The following is a 27,214-nucleotide window of genomic DNA, read 5'->3' as shown; positions in this document are numbered from 1 at the left end:
ACCAACCATCTGAAATAAAATGCTGCCACAAATCAGAGTCACCTTTGCCGACTTCCATATTTTAGCAGCTTTATTTTAATGAGGGAAAGAAACAGTTGACTTTTTAATAATATGTTTTATTTCATTCAACAAACCAAAGTCACTAAAATTTCAGCGTGGAATCAGTGTAAATATTATTAAAGACATATCTCTGTTTTCTCCAAGGCCTCAGTTTGGGCCTGCCTCATTTGAGGCATTCCATAGGCACTACGGCTGGTGACTGCTGCTTTGCACAGTGCAAGTTTAAAATGTCTCTTTCCCACTTAAAACCTAAATGGCTTTCAGTTCATCTCTCCATCCTGCCTCTCTCTAAGGGTTCTGTGGTCCCCTGAGATCTGGCCTGTAGACTGATGTAATGAACCTGTTCTCCAAACCTCCATCCCTTTGTCCATCCTGACTGACGTTCCTTCTCTCAAACAGACCAAGTTCCTTGTGTGTGAGATAACTTTACCCTCACCTTATCATTGTCAGTTAGCTTCTGTTCCACAAAACCCCCAGAGACTTCCCATAATTCCTAACTCAAAATGATCCCGTTCTATTGTTTTCAAAGTACTAGGGATACTCTACAACCTATGCCTCAATGTGGGTAATAAAAATAGGACACCTGATTATAGAATCGTTGTGATACTAAAAATAACTATATGTGTATGCATATACAGACATGCGTGTATGTGTGCCCACGTGCATGAATGTGTGTTTGTTTGTATCTGTGTATGTAATAATGTGTATGTATGTATTGCCTCGTGAATGATGAACACTATGCACAAGATTCCTATTGCAAACCATTTTGTTTCCTTGCTTGCTCTATCAGTCAGTAACTTGAGGACAGGAAGGACCTTGGAGTCTCTGGTACCTAGAATTATCACTGGGATATACTAAGGATGCACTCAGTTGTTTTCCTCATAAGTAAAGAAGAGAGTAATGGTCTCTACCCTGGGTTACCTGTCTTGAACTCAGAAATTCCATTTCACATGATGAGCTTCTGTGGCTGGAAAGAAATGTGGGGAACCATGTCCCGAGCAGCCACAGCTATGTTTGGGATATTTAAGACTGTGTTTCCTAGGTGGACCCTGTGCTCTGGCATAGATGTGGCTGGGCTGTTGAGAAACCATTTACCACCATGTTCAGTGCACCCATTTCATGTTGCTCCCTTCCAGTGTCCTGTTGGATAAACGCTTTAGAGCTGAATGTAAGAATTACGGAGTGATCATCCCGTACCCACCATCCAACCGCTATGAGACTCTGCTAAAACAGAGACACGTCCAGGTATGGTTGGGGAAGGCCACGATGGGAGGGATGGAAGGACAGACTCTGCGGAGACAGCATGGACTTCCCTGCCTGCCTTGTGTCTGCCCCCACACATAGCAGCCTCAGAGCCCCACAAACAGCAGTGTGTTTCCTTTGGTGGCTCCTCTCCAGCCTTCCTCTGAGAAGCTGTGACCACCGTGGCCTGCCGTCCTGAGCAGTCTCCTTCCCTCATTAGCACCCAGAGACAGGTAGACCCACCCCTGAGATAAATGAAAAGGGCCGCAATCCCTTTAAATCAAGTACATCAAGCTAAATGTGGGGTAAAAAGGGTCTTGTTTTTATGCAGTGGTTTCTGTTAACATTGTCTCCAGATGTGGGGCAAACACTTCTCTCTGTTTAAACATTCTCGTCTGAGCTAGAAGGGCATAAAGGTACCACCACAACCCCCAAACTGTCCCTGCTGGTGGCCAAACTGGTACCAAAACAGCCTGTGTACCATGATATCTGTTGTTGTTGTTTTGTGGTCCTTGGTCTCTGTGAAAGACCAGAGCTGAGGCAAAAAAGATGCTGAAATGAACAGGAACCTATTGAACTCCATGGACATCCATTGCCAGTCACAGGAGAGAAAAAACAAGGCTCAGTAGATGAGTGTCTTCAGTCACAGTGCAGCCAAAATTGGCCACAGGGTTCTCTAGTAGGACCTAATCGGTTAGTAGGAAATTTATCCTATGATAGATAATACTTAGGAGTAATCACTTAGCGCCTGGCAAAGCATAGCGCACACAGCAGGTACTCAGCAAATGGTTATTAGTTGTCTTCATAACATCTTCACTAATACTCATGTGGACCCCAGTGGAAATTGTCTTAAGTTATATTTTTCTCTCCCTTTAATTGGCTCTTCGTATTCTTGCTTTTAAAATCACTCCCATAAGGGCACAAAGTAGGCCATTGCTCAGGTGGCTACTGCTCCTTGGAAACTATGAATTGAACACAGGAAGACACAGAATGAACCTCTGGGTTGAATCTAGGGTGTCAGTAGAAACATTTACTGGAGGTTGGAGCTCACCCCAAGCCTCTTCCCACAGCCTGAATGAGTTATATTCTCCCTAAGCGGGTTATATGTAAAGCCTTCAGAGAAGTCAGAATAGTAAGATGCACACTTCCTACAGTCTAGCCAGAGTCACGGTGATGAGTGTTTCACTATACTGAGTTCAGTTTTCTCTTTCTCATGTGTATATTTCCTTACATACATACAGTGACGTGTATATAAATGATGCGCATGTGTTACTCTACATACATTTTCTCACTTTTTAAGAGTAATTGCAGTTGTCATGATATTTCACCATGCGCATCTGAGCCAGTATTACCTAAGAACAAGGGCATTCTCTTATAAAAATCAAAGCAGAAGGGCTGGGGAGATGGCTCAGAGAAGTGAGGGCCTCCATTTAGATCCCCAGAACCAATGCAAAGCCAGATACAGTAGCTGGCATCCCTGTAACACTGAGTGGAAATGGAGAAATCTCGTAGGTTTGAGGGCCTGCCAACCTGGCATACTTGAGCAACTGACAAGAGACCCTGGCCTGGAACAAAGTGCAGGGTAAGGACTGACACCCAAGGTTGTCCTCTCACACGTGCTGTGGCATGCCCATGTCTGCACCCCTTCAAGCACATTCATATACGTATACCATGTATACACGTATATACAAAGATCATACGTAAACCTTTATATGTATACCATGCATACATATGTACAAAGATTAAGAAGTTAAATAGAATTGCCATTTAAGAGATTTCATCATCCATCTATATTCTACATACAGTCACCCTTTGTCCCGGTGATACTCTTTATAATTTTAGTACAGTTTCCTACCAGTACCTTGGGTTTAGTTGTCAGATACCTGTGTAGATATTAAGTAACCACCCTACCCCACTTCCCTCTGCCATTCAGCTGTTGGGTAGATCAATCGACTTGAACAGACTCATCACCCAGCGGATTTCAGCTGCCATGTACAAATCCTTGGACCAGGCCATCAGCCGCTTTGAGAGTGAGGACCTGACTTCGATTGTGGTAAGACACTCAGGGCCTGCAAGCTTTCTGTTCAGGGATGCCTACCATCGATGCCTAGTGAGAAACGGTTGTAGCTGTTCTGGGCCAGTTCAAGAGAAGCAGGGGATTTCTTTCACACCTGACTGGAGCGGCTAGGAAAAAAGACGGGAATAGAAGAGGAATGGTTTTAACCATCCTTCTGGACTGGCAGGCAGATGTGGGGCATGGAGAAGAGTCTCCTTGTGTTGGAGATGACCATCCCTGTTTGGCTGTGTTCTTAGGCTCTACAAAGTAGTGCAGACAGGCAGAGTCCCCACGGGCTAGAGAAAGTAGCACAAGGTCATGTTGAAGTCGAGAGTCTGCTGGGGCTCTACAGCTGGTTGCTTATTCCGTTGTTGTCTCCATCATGAAATGATGAATGGTTTTGAACAGCACCCTGAGTTTTCATTTTGCATCTATCGCTGTTGCACAGTCAGGAATAAACCTGTCCCCTTCTAGAAAACAGCAGTTGGAATTGCCCCATCAAAATTTTCTCCAAGAGGTAGCATACGGGGCATTGAGCCTAGGACACCAGACTCAGACAGACTTATTATCCCAGCCCTGTGCCTGACAGTCACTAGCTCTGTGATCTTGGGAAAGTTACGCATCTTCACCAAGCCTGTTTCCTCACAGCGAAAGTGAAGGCCACAGTAGGAACCCACCAGGAAAGAATTTGGAATGGGTCTTAGTACTTGATAAACACTTAATAAGCACAGGCCTTTAATCCCAGCACTCGGGAGGCAGAGGCAGGCGGATCTCTAAGTTCGAGGCTAGGCTGGACAGCCTCCAAAACAATACAGAGAAACCCTGTCTCGTAAAACCAAAAATAAATAAATAAATAATGCCTCTTTTTTTCTTTAAGAGAAAAAGAACTGTGGGGCTGCAGTGTTCTCTGGGGGGTCAGGGGAGGAGGGAATATCTACACATCTCTACAGAGGGCGTGCACCAATTACTCACCTGAGTCTTGAGTCACTTATGAAAAACTGTAGAATAGTTCACATTCCTGAGATCACTTAGCCGCCTCTGGCTTGGGAGATTCAGTTTTGTTTTGTACATGTTAAAATGTCCTCGGTGTTTATCTCTCAAGAGGTGGGAGTTGGAGTTTCTTCTCTTTTGTTCAACTCACTAGTTTTCCACTAATGTCTGGGGGCCAGGTGTCCATGGCCACTTCCCACTCACTGGAAGACACTGAGTGTTCTCTTGGCTAGAACAAAATGAAAAACACGCAGTGAAAGGCCTTGTTAATCAGATGCGGCCCTGATCCCCACCCAGAACATCCTCTTCCCTGTGAGGATTAGAGAGGACCCCCTGGGGAGGTGCTATTCTCCTTGGAGGTAGGCATGATTCCTGTGGGCCTTGGCTGAGCATCTTCTGCCTCCACACAATGGCAGAAACAAACCAAGGACTGTGCCCTGGCACCTTCAAAACTGTTGTAAAATGTGGAGGCCACTGCATGTGAAAAGATAGGCCCTGTAGTGACTTGGGGACTCAGTCATCACACTGTGCAAGCTTGCTGAGCAGGGAACCTAAGCAAGATGCTGAAGCTAAAGACTGGCAGACCGTGGGCTATGCTTTCTTTTGGCTACCATGTACTTGAAATCTTGAGTCAACATGTAACCTTTGGAAGCATTCAAGTAAGATTCCAGGAGCTCTGAGAGCACCAGACTAGCATCCCCAGATGACAGCCACCTCCCGGCTCTGACTATTGAGCTAGGAGACTTAAGCAGGCCCAGCTCTCCTGAACTTGCAGGCAGCCCCACAGGCCTGCCAGCCCCCAATGTGTTAAATTCCCAGATACCTACTGGCATCTCTCTGACCTCTCAGAGTTATGACTGTTCTGGTGTGGCTAGCCCCTCCTTCTCTACTCTCTGGCCACTGGTTCTTCAAAATTACCCATTTGGCTGTCTTATTTTCCCATTCTGCTTTTGTGTCACAATCCCAGCAATAGCAGAGTTGAATACTGTCTCCTCCTGTCCACCCTTTTAACACTAACATAAGTTTCTGAAACATAAAATCTTAAAAAATGATAGAACAAGCTTGTTCCCCAGATCTCATTATCTTCCCCCAAACAGAGTGCTAAAAGGGTTTGGTGATCTTAGAAATGAAGTCATCAGCAGGTACCATTAACTGCTGTTTACCACATCACCATCCTCAGCAAATGGGAATAGAGATGCAGGAACCAGCTAAGCCCAAGAAACTGAAACAGAGAGCTGAGTCTGTTCTCTGTCCTTCATTTTCTTCTTGGTACAGAGACCACTCCATGGTTGAAATCTAAGTTTTCACATTCTTTGGGAACACTTAGGGTCTGCCTTCCCTAGCCCATTGTCACATGGCAAGAACCAGATAGTGTCAAAGCAACAGGCCCGGCCCTGTATGATGGGACTGTCCACTCTGCCACAGATATCCCATCCTCCAATACTGTCTTTTGCACCCCTGCCAGTCTCCCATTCTTGGCCTGCCTGGCCCCATTGCAGTAAATGTTTGCAGTTTTTATCTGCATCCCCACTTTACAGCCCGAGTTCCAGAGGACAAGCTGCAATGTCAGAAGTGTGGGCTGAGGTTGACACTACCAAAGTGGACTTGCCAGGTCGGAGGGCTTGGGGGGACCGTGGCTGATGAGAAGGGAGCAAGGTCTTGGTGGCCAGTGACTCACTGAGCTCACTGGAAAGCTGGTCCATGCCATCCCAATGTGGTTTTAGACTATAAGGACTGAAGGTCATGCAAGGCATGTTTTTATAGTCCTTGCGTGACCTTGGGCATGTCATTGACCTTCTCAGCCTCTGGTTCTCCCCTCTGTAACATAGCTGGCTTTGCCAAAGCATGACCAGAGTGGCCTCAGGTGCCCCAGAACTTGAGTTTTCTTCTCTCTATCTGGACTTTGATTCTTTCAGATAATAGTGATTGACAAGTTGTAGAACTTACCTGAAACACTTTAGCAGCCTCGGGTTCTCTCTCTGTCAGGAGCTAGAGTGGCTGCTGGAGATTAACCGGCTCACGCACCGACTCCTCTGTAAGCACATGACTCTAGACAGCTTCGATGCCATGTTCCGGGAAGCCAATCATAATGTGTCTGCCCCTTATGGCCGCATCACCCTGCATGTCTTCTGGGAGCTGAACTTTGACTTCCTCCCCAACTACTGCTATAATGGATCCACAAACCGGTAAGGGAACCCCCCAGTGCAGAGGCCATTAAGCAGGGCAGGAAAAGAGATTATGGTCAATTGCCTCCAAATGGGGTGGGGGCAGCACTTCTGTTCATTCCTGTGACAAGTGTTTATCTGGAGCCGCTCCTGGGTATAGACTCTTATTGGATATAACAATGCCATGGTGAGCTACCAGATACCACTTGGCCCCATCCAGGAATGAAATAAATCTCAGTGTGGACTTTCTCCTCCAAGAAAGTGATGCAGGAGGTGAGTTGTAAAATGTTGGCAGGAATAAGGAAGGCAAACAGCGGAAGTCTGTTGTGGGCCACACAACTAAAGCAGGGATAAAGGCAACAATAATGGAGTTGGAGGTGAATAGAGGATGAAGGAGGCCTGTAGAGGACACAGGCTCACAGATGAGCACCAGAAAGCCAGAATTGCTAACATGCAGGCTTTTTGCTTCAGTGGAAGAAATTGGCACCTGTTTGCCATCCAGAAGGCTGGGAACACAAGTGTTAATTCCTGGCAATCTTTGCGAGTCTATAAAGCCAGCCCTTGTCAAATCCCCCAGAATTCTGAGCGTTGTTTTTTAATCAATAGAACTCCTCCTCATGACAGAGGTCCCCTGTACTTGCAAAAGAGTTTGCTGTTGAGCTTATTACAAACTGTCCCTCCCTAGCTCCTGAGTACTGTTCCTCAGTCAATAGAGCCCATCCTTATGAAAGAGGTCCCATGTACTGTGCAGCCTATGTCAATACAATAATCCATCCTTATGCTCATTACAAACTGTTCCCCCCTGGGCCCTTATTCTGAGCACTGTTCCTCAGTCAATAGACCCTTTTCTTGTGGGGAAAGTCACAGGTGCTTTCCTAAAGACTTGTACTAGGAGTCTCGATGTAGCTGTGCCTAAAGATTTGTCATGATAATTGTCACAAGGAAACATTCCCCCAAAGTCTTACTGTGTAAAAAGTAAACCACCTGGTGTCAGATTTCAGGAGTTTTGGCCCAGTGCTGGCTAACTAAAGTCCAGCCAGACCCAAGTTTCAACTCTCACCTCATCCGGATCGTTTCCCTGCCGCCAAGGAGAAGAGAACAAAAGGATGGGTGGAAATGTGTGTAGGGTGAAGTCTTTGAACCCCTGGAGTCCGGATGGGGTGCTGTGTACTAATCCACATTGAATGAGTGGAAGGACATGGGAAGACTGAATATACAGGTGTCCCTGAATCTGCGCATTGAGCAAGACATGCCAGCTTTATAAAGGCTTGACTTTATAGCACATTTGAGTCAGAGCTACAAACTATATATCCCATCTTGTCACCAGCCATGACAACAGTGCATGAACTGACACTGGCTATGAACAGCCCAAGTTCCAAGAATGGTGTTGCCATCTCTGTTTTGGGGGTGCTTTGTTGCACCACCACCCCTAACCCCATTTTTGGGTGTGTCAGCTGCTGTGTACATGTATGTATGCCTGAATATGTGTGGGCACACAAGTATGTAGGTATACGTGCATACGCATGAGCACACCTACACGGAAGCCCCAGGTTGATGACAGGAGTCATCCCCCTTTCCATCTTGTTCTTTGAGGCAGGCTCTCTCAATCAACCCCTAGCTTTCTTGTTCAGCTGGGTTGCCTAGCAACCTTCCTCTGAGTTCACCTTGTACCTTCCGAGGCTAGAACTATAGGGGAGCAACTTTCCCCACCGAGTATTTTTCCATGGGATCTAGGAGCTTTGGTCCTCATGCTGATATGGCAAGTGCCTAACGGCTGAGCCGGCTCCCCAGCCCAGTGTTGCCATCTTGAGTGGGTAATCAGGGGAAAATCCAAAGAGGGGAAGTCTTGACATGAAGATGATTTAAGTCACAACTCTGCTGGAATGTAGACGTGTTCACTGGGGTGCTGTTGCTTACGGTGTTTCCCTACTCAGGGGCAGAGCCGAGTCCTTGTTGCCGAGACATCTGGCCAGCAAAGCTAAAGAATTTTCTGCTTGGCCCCTTAGAGAAGGAGTTTACTGATTAATCTTTTAAACCAAACTGGAGCCCCAGAGAAGGCCATCTTCAGACCTACTATACCCTGACTCTTGTGCCTCCTGGGCTCCAAGTTGCCCCATTTTTAAGAAGACTAGGAAAGTACACAGTAATCAAAGGGGGCGGGTATCAGAAGAGTGCAGCTCCTCTGTAGGCAGCCATCTAGGACGTGCTGTGGTGTCGGTGGGGAGGGGCTACTGCACTCTCCTGTCCCTTGAAGGACGTTACTGAGACTCATTTAACTGCTTTGCTGTCTCGTTTCTTCTAGTTTTGTGCGAACTGCCATCCCTTTCACTCAAGAACCACAACGAGACAAACCTGCCAATGTGCAGCCTTATTACCTCTATGGATCCAAGGTAATTAGTCATGTCCCATCCCACCTGTGACAGACAGAGTGGGGGAAAAGAAATAGAAAGTTGGTCCCAGAATCGGAAAAGCCACCGAACGCTGTGTTGTTCAGGGGATTCATTGAGAGCCAGGCAGAAACCACGGCAAGTGCGTCCATCTTTATTGGTTCACAGCTAGCAGGGGTGGAGTAAACAAGGCTCTGGGGGGTTGGGGAGCTGGGTGGGAGCTGAGGTGAGGGGTGAGTACTATGCTGATGTTGGGGGTAAATGGGGTGTAGGAGGATTCTCCTTGCTGCTTCTCAGATCCTCCCAGATCTTGGTTGATTCATCAGGACATACTCTGGCGATTCTGGGATTCTGGGTTTGCAGACAGAGCTTGAAGGCCCTTGTAGATAGCTGGGGCAACCTCTGAGAGGAAGGCCTCCTCTGCCTCGTGTGGCTTTTGTTCACATGCGCACATCCTCATTCCAAGTAATTACCCCACAGGGTCCTTTTGAAGTCTCCAGTCCATCTGCCCATTCATTCAATGACATTTACTATATACCCCTTATAGGCCAGACATGGGTTAGAGTCTGTATTATCAGTCTACATCAAGGGTGAAGAGACATAATCTACAACTACCTATAATTTCATGTCCACGTGTGTGGTAAGGAATAGTTTTCACCAAGTTCCACCAGTGCTGCAATATGTATAGGTTTTAATTATAATAGGGACTCATATGGGAGGAATAAGGAAAGCCACTCTAAGAGTGGAACATGTCTCCTACCAAAGAAAGAGGTCTAGAGATCTTCAGATTTAGGAGCGTGGTTAACCCAGGAAGTGCTGAATGCAGCACTCGGGGTGTGAGGAGGAGACATGGGGGGACAGGGGTCTTCTCCAGAGGAGTCAAACTGTTTAAGGTAATTCTTTCAAACCAAGAGAAACTTGTAACCCAGGTGTGGTAGCACTCATCTACCTGTCCTAGCGCTCGAGAGGCCGAGGCAGTAGGACTGCTGTGAGTTCCAGCACAGCCTGGTCTACATGGCAAGTTCAGTCAGCCAAGGCTGTGTAGTGAGATTGTACCCTCAGGCACACCAAAGGGGGAGGGCTGACATCATTTGAGGTGGCTCACACACATGGTTCACAAACCAAAAAACATGCTTCCCTTGCCAGTTCTCTTCTAAACCTTACGATATATAAAGGGCCGGCATTTATGTTAGTGTTGATGCTTGCCTCCCTTTTGATCAGACATGAGAGAGATGACCTTAAGCCCAGAGGCATCGGCAGGCAGAAGTAGTCGCATTTACTCTTACACATGTTCCCTTCTGTTTATAGCAACAGGGTCCTGGATTTTTGTTTATGAGTTAATACAAAGCTATCTTCTAAGAGTCTATGTTTTAAAGCTGAGGTCAATTTAGGTGTTAGCTGCTAATGATAAATAGTGATAAGCCAGTCTGTAGCTCTAAAAAAAATGAACCTGGAGGTGCAGGATGTGGTATGCGATTGCCTGAAAGTTAGAACAGGGTTTTCGTCCTTTTAGAAGGAATGACTGAAAGCAAGGCTCAGGGTCCACGTCTGACTCCACATTTCTTCTAGTGTGTCAGACTCAGGTCCAGGTACTTTCCCTCTCTCTGATACAGCCATGGCAGATTTTGGTATTGAAACAAGGCCTGCAGTTCTTAACTAAAGCAATGCCTTGTTCACCCTTGACGTACCTTGAGGGTCTGTGTTTTCCAGCGTGGGGAGCGTTGTCATTTGGCATCCAGACAACACTGACATTTGAGAGGAGAGAAGCGGGTGGCCTACAGGCAGATTTTCACATAGGACACACTACAGAGAACAATTGGGGCTGTGTGAAATGGGCCGTCTCCTCCCCATTGCTCACTCTCTATAGTAAGGCCGTCTGGCTGGTTGGTCACCACCCGCTCTTGCAAAGGCCACCACATCCAAGGCATCCTGGTTGGCTTCCGCTTCTGGTTCAGCTTCTGCTCTGGCCCCAGAGTTCTTGCGCGGCAGTTCCACCAGGGGGAGCCCTTGCAAGTCTTCTTCCCTCTGACCGAGGGCTGGGGCCTCCTCAGGCCATCTTACCAACCCATTGGCCTCCTCCATGTGGCCAGCTCTGTAAGACCATCGAGGCTCATGACAACGGATGCACCAGAACTGGAGGCAGATGAAGGCCAGCACAGCAGTGAAGCATGCCAGCAGGATGGCCATCAGCACCCAAAGGGAAATTTGGGGGTCCACCAGGGAGCCCCCCGCAGCCAGTGGACTCTTATCCAGGGTGTGGAACATGGTGCAATAGTGACTGTATGGGAAGGCAGCCTTCTTGCAGCTGACACAGAGGAAGTAGAGAGTAGAAGGGGCGAGGTGTTCCAACGCCACGGAGGTGATGGTTCGAGGCACCTTCTCCTCGTGGTGGAAGCTGTAGCGCAGATAGCCGGAGAAGATACTGTTCCAGTTGGGCCTGTACATAATATGGTAATAGTCCTCCAGGCAGGGCTCTGAGGACGACCAGGAGATGATGGCTCCCGTGTAAGACACGTTCCCAACCTCAATGTTCATCCCGGTTCTGGAACCAAATCACAGTGAAGAGTGACATTCCCCCCTGTCAGTGTTTATTTAACACAATCTAGTCACTGCAGACTGAACATTTCAGATGGCCACAAACACGAACTGCATCATACAGACCAAACTACGGAGGCCCAGAGGTTACTATGTGAGCCAGCTAACAAGTCGTAGGATACAAGTGGCTGTGAGGGCTGGCTCATGACAAAGCTTGTCGCCGCTGTCAGGCCTGACTAGGATGCATCCATATGGTCCCAGCCACACTAGTGCTGGCCGAAATCATTACTTACAACACTGATGCCGACCCTTATAAGCACAGGCAACGTGCAGAGAGATCAGGAGGATCTCAGAGGGCCTACCTTACAATTCTCAGATCAGCCGCTTCCTGACCCTGACTCTGCTGTGAGTGCTGTGAGCCATTACCTAGAACATTCTGCCACGTGACTGGTTTGGGTTTTTTGGTTTTTTGGATTTTTTAGACTCTGAGTATGTTTCCCATGGCTAGTGGAGATTCACTGTGACATCCTCCTGCTGCCTCCAAACTCACAGCTTCTGGTAGTGTTTTGTTTTGTCTCAGAGTCCAAGGTACCATGAAATTAGTTTCTCAGGTCAAGGTCATCATCTCCCAGGAAAGCTTAACTTCTAATAGTCCCAGTACCATGACTTTTGTGACTATCTAACCCAGAGATTCTCAACCTTCCTGATGCTACGACCCTTTAATACAGTTCCTCATGCCTTGGTGACCCCCAACCATAAAATTATTTTTGTTGCTACTTTGTAACTGTAATTTTGCTACTGTTATGAATTGTAATATAAATATCTGGATTTTCCAATGGTTTTAGGTGACCCCTGTGAAAGAGTCTTTTGACCTCCAAAGGGGTCACAACCCTCAGGTTGAGAACCACTGGTCTAACCACTCACACAGCAAGTAAGTCATTGCTGACTCCAGGCTCTGTTAGATGACTTCTCACGCAATAATAGACTCCATTCCCATCTTAGTGATGAGCAGACCGGCATCTCAGCTAACAGGAAAAGAGAGAACTTAGGCACTGTGTTTCTCTGCAAAGCCACTGGGTTTAGAAATAGAATGTTACTGCCAGATGAAGTGCCAACATGTCAGATGAGCCCTGTTCAGCTTGCCAGCCTTGTTGCTCCGGTAACAGAGACATCAAGGTTTTTGGTTTTTCTTTTATTCTGAGAATTCCCCCTGATCAAAAATCTAGAGACAACAGTAGTCAGCCTTCATATGTTCCAGTGACCATCTCTCCATGCCTTGTTCTGCATTCCTCCTCTCAAGCTAGAAGTGCAGATTGCATTGCTGGTTGAAATGATACCGTAAAAAACAGTCGGACAGCCCGTAGCCCAAAGTAAATACTAAGCCAAACTGATTTCTGTTTCTATGCTTGTGTTGTTAGGGTAGGTGATCCGTGGAAAAATGTAACAGTGTGAAGTAGTTTTTCAATCTTTGACTTTCTTCCCTAAAGACAGTGAAATGTTTAGGAAGAGGCTAAGAATTTCTGCCCAGTAAATGGAAAACGACAAAGATGAGACAGGTGTGCAGATCCTTCCAGAGATGACTGTCAGGAAGGAGACTGATTTACTTTCCCTCCTTGGTCTCGTCATACATGTTCATCTCCCCACCCAGGGACCCCTACATCCAGCAAACACACTTCCAACTGCCATAAATGGAACAGAATTATATCCTATAAATACACGGCACCGTTCTCTGTAAACCCCTCCCATCGGAGTAATTGGGAATCCCATCCTCACATACGCCTTTCCTTCTGTTTGCCTCCTCTCTGCTGCTGGCTGTGTTATAGCCTGGGTTCCCTGCAGCAGGCATTTTTAGGAGCTTCTACTGAGGATGCCAGCAGCATCTTCAGCTTCCAGAGATAAACCCATCCCCCACCACTACACATATTTATTTTTCTTCCTGCCTTAGGTTTTAAAACTCTTCCTTGTTTTAGCTATTCAGTTCCCACATCCTGGCCCTTCTCCAAGCAGTGTGGAAGGAAAAGCCATTTTCATTTTCAAGACAGCCATTCATGTCTCTTACCTGATGCTGGCAGTATTTATGGTTAGACTTCTTCCTCTGAGAATGGACCAAATCCGAGTTGATGTGCTTCTCCCTCCTCCGCACTAGGCTCTCCTGGATGTCTCTCTCACCACTGAGTAATGCCACCGTCGCCCCCGGTGCTCACATTATTCATTTCTTCAGATCAGCATCATTCACCATGGCAACCAGCAGGCATCTACGCACAATGGTTTCAGGGACCAGTCTGAGAAGGCTTTTGCACAGTGAGAGGAGCTTTCATTTCTTTAGCCAAAAATAGGCAGTGTTCTGCAGGTTGATATCCACAACACCACATTCTTCTGATGTTCTTGTGTTTTCTCTGTAGTTGGCTTGGTGTGGTGTGTGTGTGTGTGTGTGTGTGTGTGTGTGTGTGTGGTGCACATGTACATGTAATAGCTATGCAGAGATCAGAGGGCACGGCAGCCTTGAATGCCATTCCTCAAGTATTGTCTGCTTTCTGTTTGAGACAAAGTCTCTCATCAGCCTGAAATTTCACCAAGCAGGCTAGGATAGCTGGCCAGTGACCATGGCTAGCTCTCAGATCACAGATGCATACCACCACACCCGGCATTTTTACATGGGTCCTGGGGATTGAACTCAGGTCCTCTGGCTCATTGAGGCAAAGGATTTACTGCTGAGCCATCTCCTAGGCTGACTAGTTATGGTTTTCATACTCCATGCAGATCTTATATAGATAGTGGCTTCAAAATGCAAAGATGCCCTTCTCGGTCCCACATGAACTGCAAATTCATCCCCATCCTTTCCCATCTCCCCTGTATCTTCCCCCGCCTGTATGTCCTCTTCCTTTTTTTTCTTATTTCCTGCATTGCCCTTATGTTGTGGTTCTGGGAAAGACTTTTTATTGTCTGGATCCCAGTTCCTCCATCTACAAAGCTATGACCACAACAGGGGAAAATTATGGGCCCTAATATTTCAAATACCTGTACCTTTGTCAAGATTGCTCAACCATTATAGCCCTCGAACTGGGTTGAATAGGGGCTCCTCAATGTCAGCGTCAGAGCATGCTTATTTAGAAGTCGAGTTTTCGTGGGTGCCAATTAGTTAAGGATCTCAAGATGAAATCATCCTTGGTTAACTCTATTGACTGAAGTCTTCCTGAGAGAAGGGAGAAAGGGTTGCACACACGGAGACAACAAAAGGAGGAGGCTGTGTGGAGACAGAGGCAGGAATGGGAGCGATGGAGCCAGAAGCTAGGAGGAGAAGCAAGGAAAATCCCTCCGTTGGAGCTTGTGTAGGCAGCGTGATCCTGCAAACATGTTGATCTCGGGCTTCTTGTCTACACAAAACCGTGAGAAAATACGTCTGTCACTTTTGTGGCACCATGATTGTGCTAATTTGTCACAGCATTCTAGGAATTGAGCGGAGTTCTCCTTCTGTCTGGGCTCACTCACAGTCAGCCTTGCCATTCTCAGCACAGACATCTGAGCAGCTGCTTGCCAGTCAGTCACCTGGGACTGACGTGAGAAATGACAACAGTGCAGTGCTCTTAGGGCAGATGGCACCCGGTATGCCTTTTCTCTGAGAACTCATGACTGCACCTCCACCCTTCCAATTATCCCAGATCCCCTCCCCGTTCCCTCAACATTACAAGAACATATCGACATCATCTGTACAGGAGTCCCAAGGGTGTCTGAAATGGAGGATGGGGATGGGCTCTGACTTCTTTTTTTCATGTAAGTAGGTAGGGTGTGGGTGCGGGTGCGCACACTCATGAGTGCCTGTGTGCATGCGTGTGCGTTCTGGTGTGTGTGTGCAGATGCATGTGAATGTGTGTGTGTCCCCGTGTGGAGACTGAAAGCTGATGTCAGATGTCTTCCTCATTATCCACCTTCTATATTGGGGCAGGGTCTCTTACTTGAACCTAGAGCTCAACAATTTAGCCATTCAGGCTAGCCAACTCGCTCTAGGAATCCCCTGTCTCAACCTCCGGTGTTCTGGGGATACAGGCAAGCCACCGTGCCTGCCCCAGCATTTACATGGATGCTAGGGATCTAAATCCAGCCCTCACACTTACATGATAAATGCTTCACCCTGGGAGCCCTAGATCTGGATTTCCTAACCATGTCCCTGCCCCCTGCCTTTTAGTGTCTAGCTACAATGGACCTCAGAGGATGTACATGTATACTTCTATATTTATGGCAGCTAAACAGTTAATTTCAAAGAGAGGAAAGCTGGTTACATGGGCCTGGGGAGAGTAGGAAATAGAAGGGAAGTAGGAAACAGGTGCAGTTGAATAGGAGGGATAGCTTCTACTCTTCTATACCATGGTAGGATAGCTGGGATTGACAGCAGTTCATTACTACAGAGTGACTTTCTATAGAAGGTGTCTGGGATATGGATATGCCAGTCATCTCTGCGGTCTCTGTGCACTGAATGTCACGCTGTATCCGTTAAGTATATACAATGACTATTCATCAATTAAAGATAAAATATAGTTTTAGAAAGTCAGCTTCCTCCCCCTTGGTTCTTGGACAAAGCCTCCAAGTAGAGCTTGTGAAGGTCACCTGATGAGCCACAGCAGTGATCATCAATAAGCCTGGAGAAGCTGCCTAGTGAGTCACCACCTGCCTGGCTAAGGGGCTCTGGAGGCGTGGAGTCCCAGGGTGCACAGTGTTCTCCATCCGACGGGTGCTCTTGGCCTTCTCTTGCCATTCAGTCTTCCCTGGAGCCTGTGTTAAATCTGCTGTGGGCATGCGCAGCGCAGGTCACCTCGCAAATGCTAATGGTGACGCCCCACAGAGCAGAGGCCCTCTCTCCACAGAAGGGCCAACGCTGCAGTTTGCAGGTGTCCTTTCAAAGGTTATTGTGAGGAGAATAAAAATACCAGAGTTAACCTGGGAAGAGATGCTGCAAAAATCCATGCTTTCTCCACAGAGTGGGGGTCTGTTTCTAATGCCTGTGGATGGTATCTGTACCCACAGGTGCTTCATTTGAGGAGTTAGGAGGGTCAGGGCATGTGAGGCACAGCAGCCCCCTCTTCTCATAATCCCAGAGAAGAAGGGATTAGCGGTGTATCTCAGTCGGGTAGAATGCTTGCCTTGCATGCTGGGTTTAGTTCCCAGTCCTTCCTCCACCAAATGTGGTGGCTCACATCTGTAATCAAAGCACCCAAGAGGTGGAGACAAAAGTTCCCTGTCATCCTGGCCTATGGGAAGCAGCCTCAAAAAAAGTGAAACAAAATCCCAAGAGAAGACATGGCGTTCCTCAGGCCACATGACTGAGGTGTCACCCCTCATCTTGCTTCTCTAGTGTTACCTCTTGTCCGCAGCACCTGAGCCAGGGAACCTTTCGGCCAATGAGACAATTTATCCCATTCTTTCTCCACCATCAGGCACCACTTTCCACAGCATTGTATGACTGTGACCTCGGCAGCCATGGGACCAAGTATTTCCCAGTTGGTGATGTGTATCAGTGGCCAATTCCTCTCGGAGGAAATCAACCTTGACTGGGGGAGGGTGGGGGTGGGGGTGGGGTGAGGCCCCTGACTCCTCCTGGCAGTGAAGAAATGACCCGAGGGTATTTATCTATCCCAGGACTGTGCTTGTACTTGGGAAAGGTATGGTACCCAGGCAGCAGGCCTTAGAACAGTGGTTCTCAACCTTCCTAATGTGTGGCTCTGCTTCTTCCTCAGATACTTGGCTGCCACCAGCAAGGGCAGAGGGAGCCCAAGCAAGTGAGCAGGGTCAGATGGCTTGTGAGACAGCTCTGGGGAGACAGTCTAAGTGTTAACAATTCCTGTTTATTCCCGGAAGAAAAGGCAATATAAAGGCTGGGGACAGTGGCTGGAGCACCACCTAATTTGCATTAAGTGGCAGGCTCCTATAATAAGGCTTTGTATGTGGCAGTAGGGTCCTTTAGCAAAGCTCCTAGTGCAAGTCTTAGTTATGTGCAGCAGGGGAAATGCTTCTAGCAGATGAACCAGGCATCCAGGGGCAGTCTCCAGATAAAGGCAGGTAGAGAGTAGGACGTCTCACCAAAGAGGGAGTCAGTCCCCATGTTGTTGAGAGAGAGCTGCCAGGCCATGATAGACTGCAACCTCTGACCAGCAAGGCCTTCCAGAATACTAATGTTGCCATTCTTGTGTTGTGGTGACTCCCAGCCATAAAATTATTTTTGTTGCTACTTCATAACTGTAATTTTGCTACTGTTATGAATAGTAATGTGAATATCTCATATGAGCACTCCTGTTAAAGGGTCATTCAATCCCCTCAAAGGGATTACAACCCACAGGTTGAGAACTACTGTTTTAGAATATCCAGCTCAGAGGCAAATTCTGGGTGTATGGCCTTTGGCACAGTCACTCCGTCTCTTGTGCCTTGACTCACTCAACTATACAGTCAGAATGTCAGTAATGTCTGCTTAGACACAGTAGTTCTTTTTTTTTTTTTTACAAAGAAGACATTTTATTGGAGTGGCTTACTTACAGTTTCAGAAGTTCAGTCCATTATTATCATGGCAGGGAGCATGGCAGTGTTCAGACAGATGTAGCTGCTAGTCATATATCTTGTGGGCAACAGGAAACCGACTGACTCACTGGGCCTTATCCTGAGCATAGGAAACCTCAAAGCCCGCCCCCACATCCACATACTTCCTCCAACAATGCCATACCCACTCCAACAAAGCCCCACCTCCTAATAGTGCCCCTTCCTATGATATTATGGGGACCAATTGACACAGTAGTTCTTGATACTAGGAAAAGGTCATTGGGTACCAACTGTTCTTTCAGCTTCATCTGAGGCCCTGAGAAGCAAGATTCACACTATTAGTTGCAGTCACTGTCTTCTCCTCCTCCCTTAAATCAGCATCCTTGGTTTTATTTTTTTAGTGCATACACTTGTATATAAATGAAAAGATATAGAAAGGTTCAAGGTATCACACAACTCAGAAGTAACCCCTGGGAGCATGTGGTACACAGCTATATTTTCTCCTTTTGCTTACCATGTGCTGACTGCATGTACACCTGCATGCCAATAGAGGGCACCAGGTCTCATTATAGAGGGCTATGAGCCACCATGTGGTTGCTGGGAATTGAACTCAGGACTTCTGGAAGAGCAGCCAGTGCTCTTAACCTCTGAGCCATCTCTCCAGCCCCCCAGCATGGGTCTTTTCATCATCACCACACACAGCAGAGATGAAAGTCGGGCTGACTGGACTCACATAGCCAAATTACAGGACAACAATGCTTCAAGCTGAGGCTGGGTGGTCACAGAGCCTGGGTTCCTGATGGCCACTGGTACTGCCCACATCCTTCAACCCTACCCTGCTTTACCTTGGTATTACCAGCTCTTGAGAGGTAGAGACAAGATCGTGGCATAATGTATTCCAGAATGATATGAACAAGCAAAGAACTAAGTGACTCTGCAGAGAACATGCAGCTGTCTGAATGTAACAGAGGGAATTGGGGACAACAGCAGCTTAGGGGAAGGGGGGCTGTGTCCAGCAAGCTTTTTCTCGGCTGAACATCCTGTGCTCTGGAGTCCAAGTACACCTGCCTCAGGACCGCCACATAAGAGGATGCTGTCAAGACAAATATATGATCTGATGCTTTAAAAAAGATCACTGCACTCTGCAATATCATCAAGCTATCTTCAGAATGATGCAGATTCCAACACAAATTGTTCATTCTTTGAATCATTTCCCAAGAATGTTCTGGCTTTTAGACACAGTGATTCCATTTGTTAGCATGTTCATCACTAGCTAAGGAACGCTTCTGTTTCAGCCATGAGTTGATTAATTAAAGAAACTTCATCCAGCTCTTCCATCAATCTCCATTATGTCATGGTCCAGAGAGTCCAAGACTCTCTCACCAACTGGGTCCATCTTCATAGAGCATCTGCCCAGATGTCGACACATCTCACCTTGACTGGCCTGGGGTATTGCCACCAGCCCAAGTTATAACACTATCAAAAAGCGCCACAACTGCACAGTCACCACTCCTTCCCATGTCCCCCAGCAAAGCTTTTAGGACTGTGGCAGTCCAGGATTTGGACATCGGGTTTCCTATTCTAAATGAAGTTGGTGTTGCCTTGCCAGCTGTCATAATAAGGGTTCCCACAGAGACAGCCAGTGCACACACATCCTGGAACTCTTCCTGTTTTTTGAGCAAAATCTTAGCAGGTATGATTAGTGAGAGATCTTAAAATGGACAGAGCGTAAGAACCTGCGTTGTCAGGGTGAGCTCTGGAGCATCACAAGTGGCCTTAGAAGAGAGACTAGCCCAGCAGAAGACATGGAAGGAAGACTGAGCAGAGAGAGACTGGAATCTGGGAGTGGTGTGGTCACAAAATAGGGGTGGTAGCAGTCCCTGGTAGCTAAAAGAAGCAAGAAGCGGATTCTCCTGTAGCGCCTCTGGGAGGAATATGGACAAGCTAATCTTAATGTGGGACTGGTGGTGGTAGTGATTTTTTTATTATTATTCATAGCTACATAATGTTTCAAGGTACCAGGTTTGTAGTAATTTCTTTTGGTGGCCGCAAAAGGCATGCTGGATAACATGAAGGAGTTCAAAAGTAAAAGATCTGGAAACAGTGGTACACGCTTTTAATCCCTACACTCAGGAGGCAGATGCAGGCAGATTTGTTGTGATTTTAATGCCAGTGTGGTGTCCATAGAGAATTCAAGGCCAACCAGGAACACATAGTGAGACACTGTCTGGAAACAAAACAACAATAACAACAAAATATCCTCATGGAGATGCAGTATATCCTTATGTGTCCGTGTGGTGTGTCATCAAATGAGTACTGACTATAGAGAAAGGGTTTTGACTTAGAATTGGCTTTGGTTCCTCCAGAAATTCTAACATCTAACTGTTAGAGTGGGTATGACCCCTAGGAGCTGGGAGATTCAGTTCCTTTTGACTTTTGCAATGTACTTAACTCGTGGCTAAAGAGAAAAAAAAAAGCATCATGTCTTTAGATTTCTCCAGAAATTCTTTTGGGTCTGTCTGTCACTCCATGGACCGAGAACCCCAGAAAGGAACACCAGAGGTTCCACAGTTTAAGAAACATCAAAAAGCACCAGGCAGGCACATCAGCGCTTTTGCCCAAGTTCTAGCAATGGATCTGAACCTGCCACTGGGTGGATCTGTCTTGTAAACTGTCTGTCAATGGTATGGCATGTTACTCACAACATCCTGTCAATATTGACCTGCAGTGGTTTAGAAAGCTAACTAGCTCTCCAGCCTCAATTAGGGGCCCATGTTTGTTAGTGGACTACTGGCATCCATTAGTGAAGTTGTAACACAAACAGGAAGTTAGGATGGGTTTTAATTCCTCTCATGAAATCTCTGAAACAGTAATTATGAGTCCAGAGAGCAGAGATGCAAAGTACTTACAAATTGGGTTAGCCAAATAAATAGAACTCATTGTTTGGAGTAGCTGGTTGTGCTCACCATCTGGTGGGAGGCGGAGGTTTCAAGATTTAAAGACCATATATACTACTCTTTAAAATGGTGCAGACCGCCAGTGTTAGGTTTGGTTGGGTTTGGTTTAGTTTGGGGCAGGCGCTAGGCTGGCCCTACCCTCCAGACAGCCCTGCTCTTACTTCACAAGCACTGGGGTCACAGGCCTGAGTCATCACAACTGGTGCAGTGATAACTGTGTAACACTGGGTACATTTTCCTCACAGTTTCGGTTTTGTTGTTTTGGTTTTTTTAGAAGTTGGCTACTAGTGATAATTAAGAGTGCCCACCAGACCAAACTCATCTTTTTTTTCTCTCTCTCTCTCTTCTTAAAATCTTGTTTGTGGGGTCAGTGAGATGACCTAGTAGGCGAAAGAAAGTTCCTGCTGTGAAACTTAAAGACCTAAGTTCAAAACTGACTCCCAGGAGTTGTCCTCTGACCTCCACATCACTGTGGTATACACACACAATGGTAGCACATAAAATTAAAGAAAGAAATTTGCCATCTACTTTTTCAGAAACTGTAACCTGGGCTGCCTAGTATTAATTCCGGAGTCAGGTTGATTTATTTCCTGATTACCTGCTTTGTGTCATCTAGGCCTAAACAAATCCGATTTCGCACGGGCTTCTAATTGTTTCCCAGCAGACAGTGGTTGTAACCTGAGTCAGTGAGTGGAGACGGTGTTGTGTGAGAAATGAGTGGCAAATGTCCAGTGTCCCAAGTCACACTGCATTCTTGTTTTTCTTTGCTGACCCTCAGAAAATGCCCAGGCTCCCCTATTCCCACATTTTCTCAATAGGGCCCAGCCTCCTGCTGAGCCAGCAGGTCAGAGGGGTGCCCTGGGGTGTGTGTTGGGTGTGTTGGGGAGTGTGTGTGTGTGTGTGTGTGTGTGTGTGTGTGTGTTCAAGTCTTTTTCTGCATGTGTGTGTTTCCTGTTGCATGCATGTGGTGGATTTGGGGGATGGGGTAGGAAGCTTGTTCACTTAGGAGGTGAAGTAGAAGTCTGCAAATTTCATGTTGGTTCTACTGAGGCTAAACTCCCCATCTACACTGACATAGGATTGGCACCAGAGACCTCCTAAGTGTACCAAGTGGGTTTGGAGGGGGGCATTTTTTAACCCTTGTGTGATAAAATAATTCCAAAGTGTTTCCCCTCTGCCTAAAACTGGGACAGCCTGCTAAACAGTCTCCGAATACCTGAAAATACTTTTTGTTTGTGCTGCTGCTAGGAGGTGCTTGGCACTGGGAGGTCCTGGGGGAGGAAGGAGACTTGAGAGACTGCTAAAGTGGACCAGCACCCATCAAGAGAGCAGTGGGGATTGCACTTTGGAAGGGAAAGCAGGGTGCCTCTGGTCCATCCTCTCATGGACAGTGCTTATTGCTGTGATGTGTTGTTGGTGAACAAAATCTATTTTATCAGCTGCTTCCAGCTTTGGTTTCTGTCTTGTCCCCTTGTGGGTATCCCACTATGTTGTATAAATTAGACCACGTGTATTGAACCTGTCCATATAGAGGGATTTACCAGGATGGCCTTAGTTTTTGGGAGGATAGGGGTTGAGCAAGACATTACTTTCTTAGTTTCTACCAGCCAAAATTAGGTTAATGAGTGTTTCCACGGTGCTTCTGGGGCCAGGCATCATGTTTATGGCTTTATATATCTTACCGGTTAAACTTCAAATGTCATCTTCCTAGGAGAAACCAAGGGTTTTAAGTAGTTTTCCAAAGTACTTCCAACTAACAAATTAGGGTTCTGCAGGAGAATATGCATAACTTCAAAGCCAACCTGGGTTTCATAGTGAATACCAGGCAAGCCATAGCTACATAACAAGATTCTGTCTCACAGTAATAATAATAAACAATAAAAAAACTAGGATCCTGGGATTTGAACCCACTATGACTGTGTTTACCCTACAGCTCATCATGTAGTCTCAAAACATAAAAATAGAGACTCAGAAAAGGACAATTAGCTAATTACTGCCACCATCACCCGTATCCATCTGGAATCCCCCTGCTGTGCAGAGCAGAAATTCCTTCCCTGGGATCACAGGAAAAGCCTGAGTCCCTGATATGAGTGGGAATGAGGGTGTTATTGGGACCAGCCAAGAGCTGTGTCACATATCTCCTTGGCCACGAGCATGCTGAAGCTTTGTCCTCTAGTGTCTCCTAGTATGTTAAGGCTGCAAGCATCGTTCTGCATTTTAATCTTTGAAAAACAAATAAATTAGGCTATGATATAAAAAGTGGGGGCTTTATTACTTTCATATTGCCCTGTAAATAAACTGTGCTTGCTTCGTTTGGGCTGCAGTAGCAAGAATACCATAGACCAGGTGGCTGAAATAATAAATCCTTATTACTTATAGCTCTTGAGGCTAGAACGACCAAGTTCAAGGTGCTGGCAGATCCAAGTCTGGTCTGCAAACGGGCATCCTTTTATGCTTTGACATGAACCTCACTGCCCTTTCCACGTTCCCAGTTGATATGTTGCCTGTTACAGAAACACTGAAATAGGTTTAGAAGGCATATTTAAAAATTACATGACCTGACTCTGGGGTTCTAGCAAACACAGTCCACACACTTTCAGGAGTCAGCGTCGACCTTAGTGGACATCATAACCAGAAATCAGCTGCATTTCCCTCCCTACATAAACCACCCCGTACATTAAAAAATGACGTAGGCTATGCCCTCCCCTCGGTTTAGGCAGTTAACTCTGTAACTGGTGTAAAATCCTGTTCTTTCTCACAATTCACACCTCCCCGTGTACAGGTGTCAGCTCACCAGACACACTCAGTCGGTGAGTTAACAGTGCCCCAGTTTACCATGCACCCCAGTTACTGATGGGAACACTAATTGTTCTTCACTTATCTTTACTGTGCAAGCATACGATGCGCACTTTGTACAGGTTAGGATAATTTGTGTATCACCAAACATACAAACTCAGAATGCAAACTGTACCTAATTAAATCTTCCCCCAATGACTCAGGAGGGAGTGGAGAGTCTTGCAGGCCTCCGGGTGCATCAGAGTGGTTCCTGTTTCATTCATGTGGAATTTCTAACTAATCGGCTAATAGACTGTCAGGTGCAGCCTTCTCATACTGGCATGCTCTTGTACACGATTTTAATACCAGGTAAGAAAAGCATGCCCAGAAAGAAGATGAAACCTTAGCTAAGAGGCTCAATGTCATAGGTAGATGATTTCAACTCCTAAAGTAGAGGAAGAAGTAAGAATGGGAGATGTTAGAATCAGCCATACCTGCTTCAGAACAGAGCTTACTCACCGAGGGACTCTGTGACCGTGAGCAAACTTTTGGCTACCCAGAGACTTAGTTGCCTCATCTGTGAAATGGGGCTAAGATGGTTACAAATCACAATCATTTGTTGTGTGTGTTGAATGAAAATGTGCAGGGAAACCTGACAAAGCATGGCATGAGTGATTGCTGTATAGCAGCCTTTCATAAACAGCAATCCAGGACCTGATGTGGGTCATGCATTCTCAGGCAGACAGGTGTCACCAGCATCTTCACCAGCAAATGTGCCATGGATATAACCCAGAGCCTCATTCATGCTAGGCGAACAGGATTTCACTGTGTAGCCCAAGCTGGTCTTGAAGTCACAATCCTCCAGCCTCAACCACCTAAGTAACAGGATTACAGATGTGCATCCCCACACCCAGCTCAGAAAGACCTGTTAAGCTCTGTCTCATTCAGTTAGAGTATCCCTCAGGTCCATAGGATGATGGTAGCCCAAAGCTAGAGCTCTGGGCGCCCCAGCAGTACCCAGCCCAGCAGCTCTACTGTGTATGCTCTGCATGTGAGTACTTATGACATCTTTCCTGTGCTGGACTGCTGATCTCAAAATTTTGACACTACTAACTTAATCCAACACCCATCATTCACAGAGAGTGGGAAACCAAGGCTCAAAAAGCCTGCTGATCTTGTTGGGCTCTCAGAAATAAATCTCCTGACTCCCAGGGCTAGCCAGTCCAAAATCCCCTCATATCACAGATGGAAACAGCAAACAGCAGAGGACAGTGGCCAATCAGCTACCCAGACTTGACTTCTAACCTCTAGATACAAAACCACCTTCAAGAGAAAGAAAGGCAGCCACTCTATCCCGGACCACAGCTCGATTTGTCTGTGGACAGTTACAGGTGGCAGGTTTCCTTGTATTCTTGATGTTTACCTTGGAGCTCTTACCCCCTCCCACTGGGAGCAGCTTCTCTGGCCTACTGGGCATTTGCTCCATTATGAGTCATTGGCCACATCTCACTCCGGGACCAATGAGGGAGCCCTGGTAGCAGCAAGATCCCATTTCTTCTGTCTGCAAAATAACCTGCTAGGACTCCCTCTTCAACTTCCATTTAGGGGTTCCTCACTCACTTTCCCTCAATCTCTGTTTCCAGCCTCTCAACATTGCCTACAGTCACATCTATAGCTCCTACAGGAACTTCGTGGGGCCCCCTCACTTCAAGACCATCTGCAGACTGCTGGGCTACCAGGGCATTGCCGTGGTCATGGAGGAACTACTGAAAATTGTCAAGAGCTTGGTAAGGATGCTGCTGTGGATGTCCCCAGCTACAGTAGCTGTGCACAGGATTGGTTTTTCTAATCTGAAAACCAAATCTCAGGAGCACCAGCTCTGCCACTTGATGTCACCCTGGGAGTCCTTGGTCCTTATTTCTTGGTAGTTTCTACACACCTTTTGGTGTATTTCTTTATATCTCTTTATATAGTTTTTAATTTATGTCTATGTGTGTGTGCCTGCTTATCTATATGTGCATCATTGTATGCAGTACCCACAAATACCAGAAGAGGGCGATTGAACCCCTGGAACTGGGAGTTCTAAGCAGTTGTGAGCCACCTGATATGGGTGCTGGGAACCAAACCTGGGTCCTCAGCCAGAGTAGCAAGCGCTCTTTACCACTGAGCTGTCTCTAACCCTACATAGACCTCTCGACCTGTGCCTTTGCCTCCCATTTGTGGTTCAGAATTCACTCCTTGTTTCTGCTAACTGAATTGAGAAATCCTGACTTTGACATTCAAAGCCAGGTCACTACTCAATCTATTCAACTATGCTCTTCATTAACTAATTTAGCATGATTGGCTGGGTGTGTAGCTCAGTTGGTACAGTTCTTGCCTGATAATATACAAGGTCCTTGATTTAGTCCCTGGGTACTCCCCGCCCCATAAAGATGGCTGCCATGGTAATACCAACTTGTAATCCCAGCATCTTGGAGGTAGAGGTAGGAAGAACAGAGGTTCAGGGTCATCCTCAGCTACATAGTAAGTTCGAGGCCAGCCTGCACTACATGAGGCCCTTTAAAAACAAACAACAACAACAGCAGCAGCATAGCAAACCTGCAACTCATATGCTGCCTTTTTTTTTTAATTCTCATGACCATGGCAGACATCTCTAATCAGTCATCACACTTTGTGTCCTGGGGTTTCTTGCTGACCACTGCTACCAGTAATACAGGGACTTCTGTACCCCCTTACCAACTTTCTGTGTATACCCCAAGTATGGTCGTCTGAAACCTCGTTTAATTCCCTGTAGTGATGCTGAAGCAGGGCCAAAATATGGGAACAAGATTTCTCTGGAAATCTTGAGTTCCTGAAGAGAAATAATTTAAAACCAACCATGTAAGGAATAAGCCAAATTCTCGTTCAGTCTGGTTCTTTAGAAGTAGCCTTGGGAAACTATAGGTCATTAAGGGCTGCCATGCCAAGTCCAGAGGAGAACAGAAAAATGCAGTAATGGATTAAGGATGTCTTGCCTTGGACACATGGAGGAATGTTCTATGAATTTTCCATGCTTAAATTAGATTACATGCATTAATCTCCACAGTTCCGTGTCTACATTTCATTTAGCTTCATATCATAAGCATTCCCAACCCTTGAGAAACCCATACCTGGATACCCCACATCCCTCATAACATCTCTTCTGTCTATAAAGGACAAGGGGGATAACCCCCTCTGCTCGCAGGTCTCCACAGGACCCCAGCGTCCCACTGTGGCCCTGCATTGGGCCCAGAGGTCTAGAGTGTAACAGTAGGCTAGCTCACGCCAGCTCACTCGTCTGTGTCGTCTTGCAGCTCCAAGGCACCATTCTGCAGTATGTGAAGACACTCATAGAAGTGATGCCGAAAATATGCCGTTTGCCTCGGCATGAGTATGGCTCCCCAGGTGGGTGACAGGGAAGGGCGCAAACCCAAGGTAGGGCGGGGCTCTGGCCTCCACCTCAGGAGATTTCAGTCTCTAAGTAGCCAGGCAACGGACATCCCTGGC

General features: G+C 46.6%; 2 protein-coding genes across 4 annotated transcripts in view; one reads left to right on the top strand and one right to left on the bottom strand.

Moving 5' to 3' along the window:
• Positions 1-27,214, top strand: part of Cyfip2 (cytoplasmic FMR1 interacting protein 2) — a 119,004-nt gene that overhangs the window by 60,000 nt on the left and 31,790 nt on the right. For all 3 annotated transcript variants that reach the window (XM_005071897.4, XM_013114761.3, XM_040748491.1), the window contains 6 exons: positions 1,197-1,305; positions 3,236-3,355; positions 6,335-6,534; positions 8,816-8,903; positions 25,333-25,476; positions 27,022-27,112. In XM_005071897.4, the coding sequence (XP_005071954.1) occupies positions 1,197-1,305; positions 3,236-3,355; positions 6,335-6,534; positions 8,816-8,903; positions 25,333-25,476; positions 27,022-27,112 (752 nt within the window). The remainder of the gene's footprint in view (positions 1-1,196; positions 1,306-3,235; positions 3,356-6,334; positions 6,535-8,815; positions 8,904-25,332; positions 25,477-27,021; positions 27,113-27,214) is intronic.
• Fndc9 (fibronectin type III domain containing 9) lies at positions 9,039-13,791 on the bottom strand. Its single transcript, XM_005071896.4, has 2 exons — positions 13,495-13,791; positions 9,039-11,442 (listed from the first exon to the last, which is right to left on the bottom strand). The coding sequence occupies exon 2, from the start codon at positions 11,433-11,435 to the stop codon at positions 10,755-10,757; it is 681 nt and encodes a 226-aa protein (XP_005071953.1). The 5' UTR covers positions 11,436-11,442; positions 13,495-13,791; the 3' UTR covers positions 9,039-10,754.

This window comes from Mesocricetus auratus, unplaced genomic scaffold (genome assembly GCF_017639785.1).
Source record: "Mesocricetus auratus isolate SY011 unplaced genomic scaffold, BCM_Maur_2.0 Super-Scaffold_100007, whole genome shotgun sequence".
NCBI classification, from domain to species: Eukaryota; Metazoa; Chordata; class Mammalia; order Rodentia; family Cricetidae; genus Mesocricetus; species Mesocricetus auratus.
The sequence above is the reverse complement of the archived record's forward strand: the minus strand, read 5'-3'. Positions and strand labels throughout refer to the sequence as shown.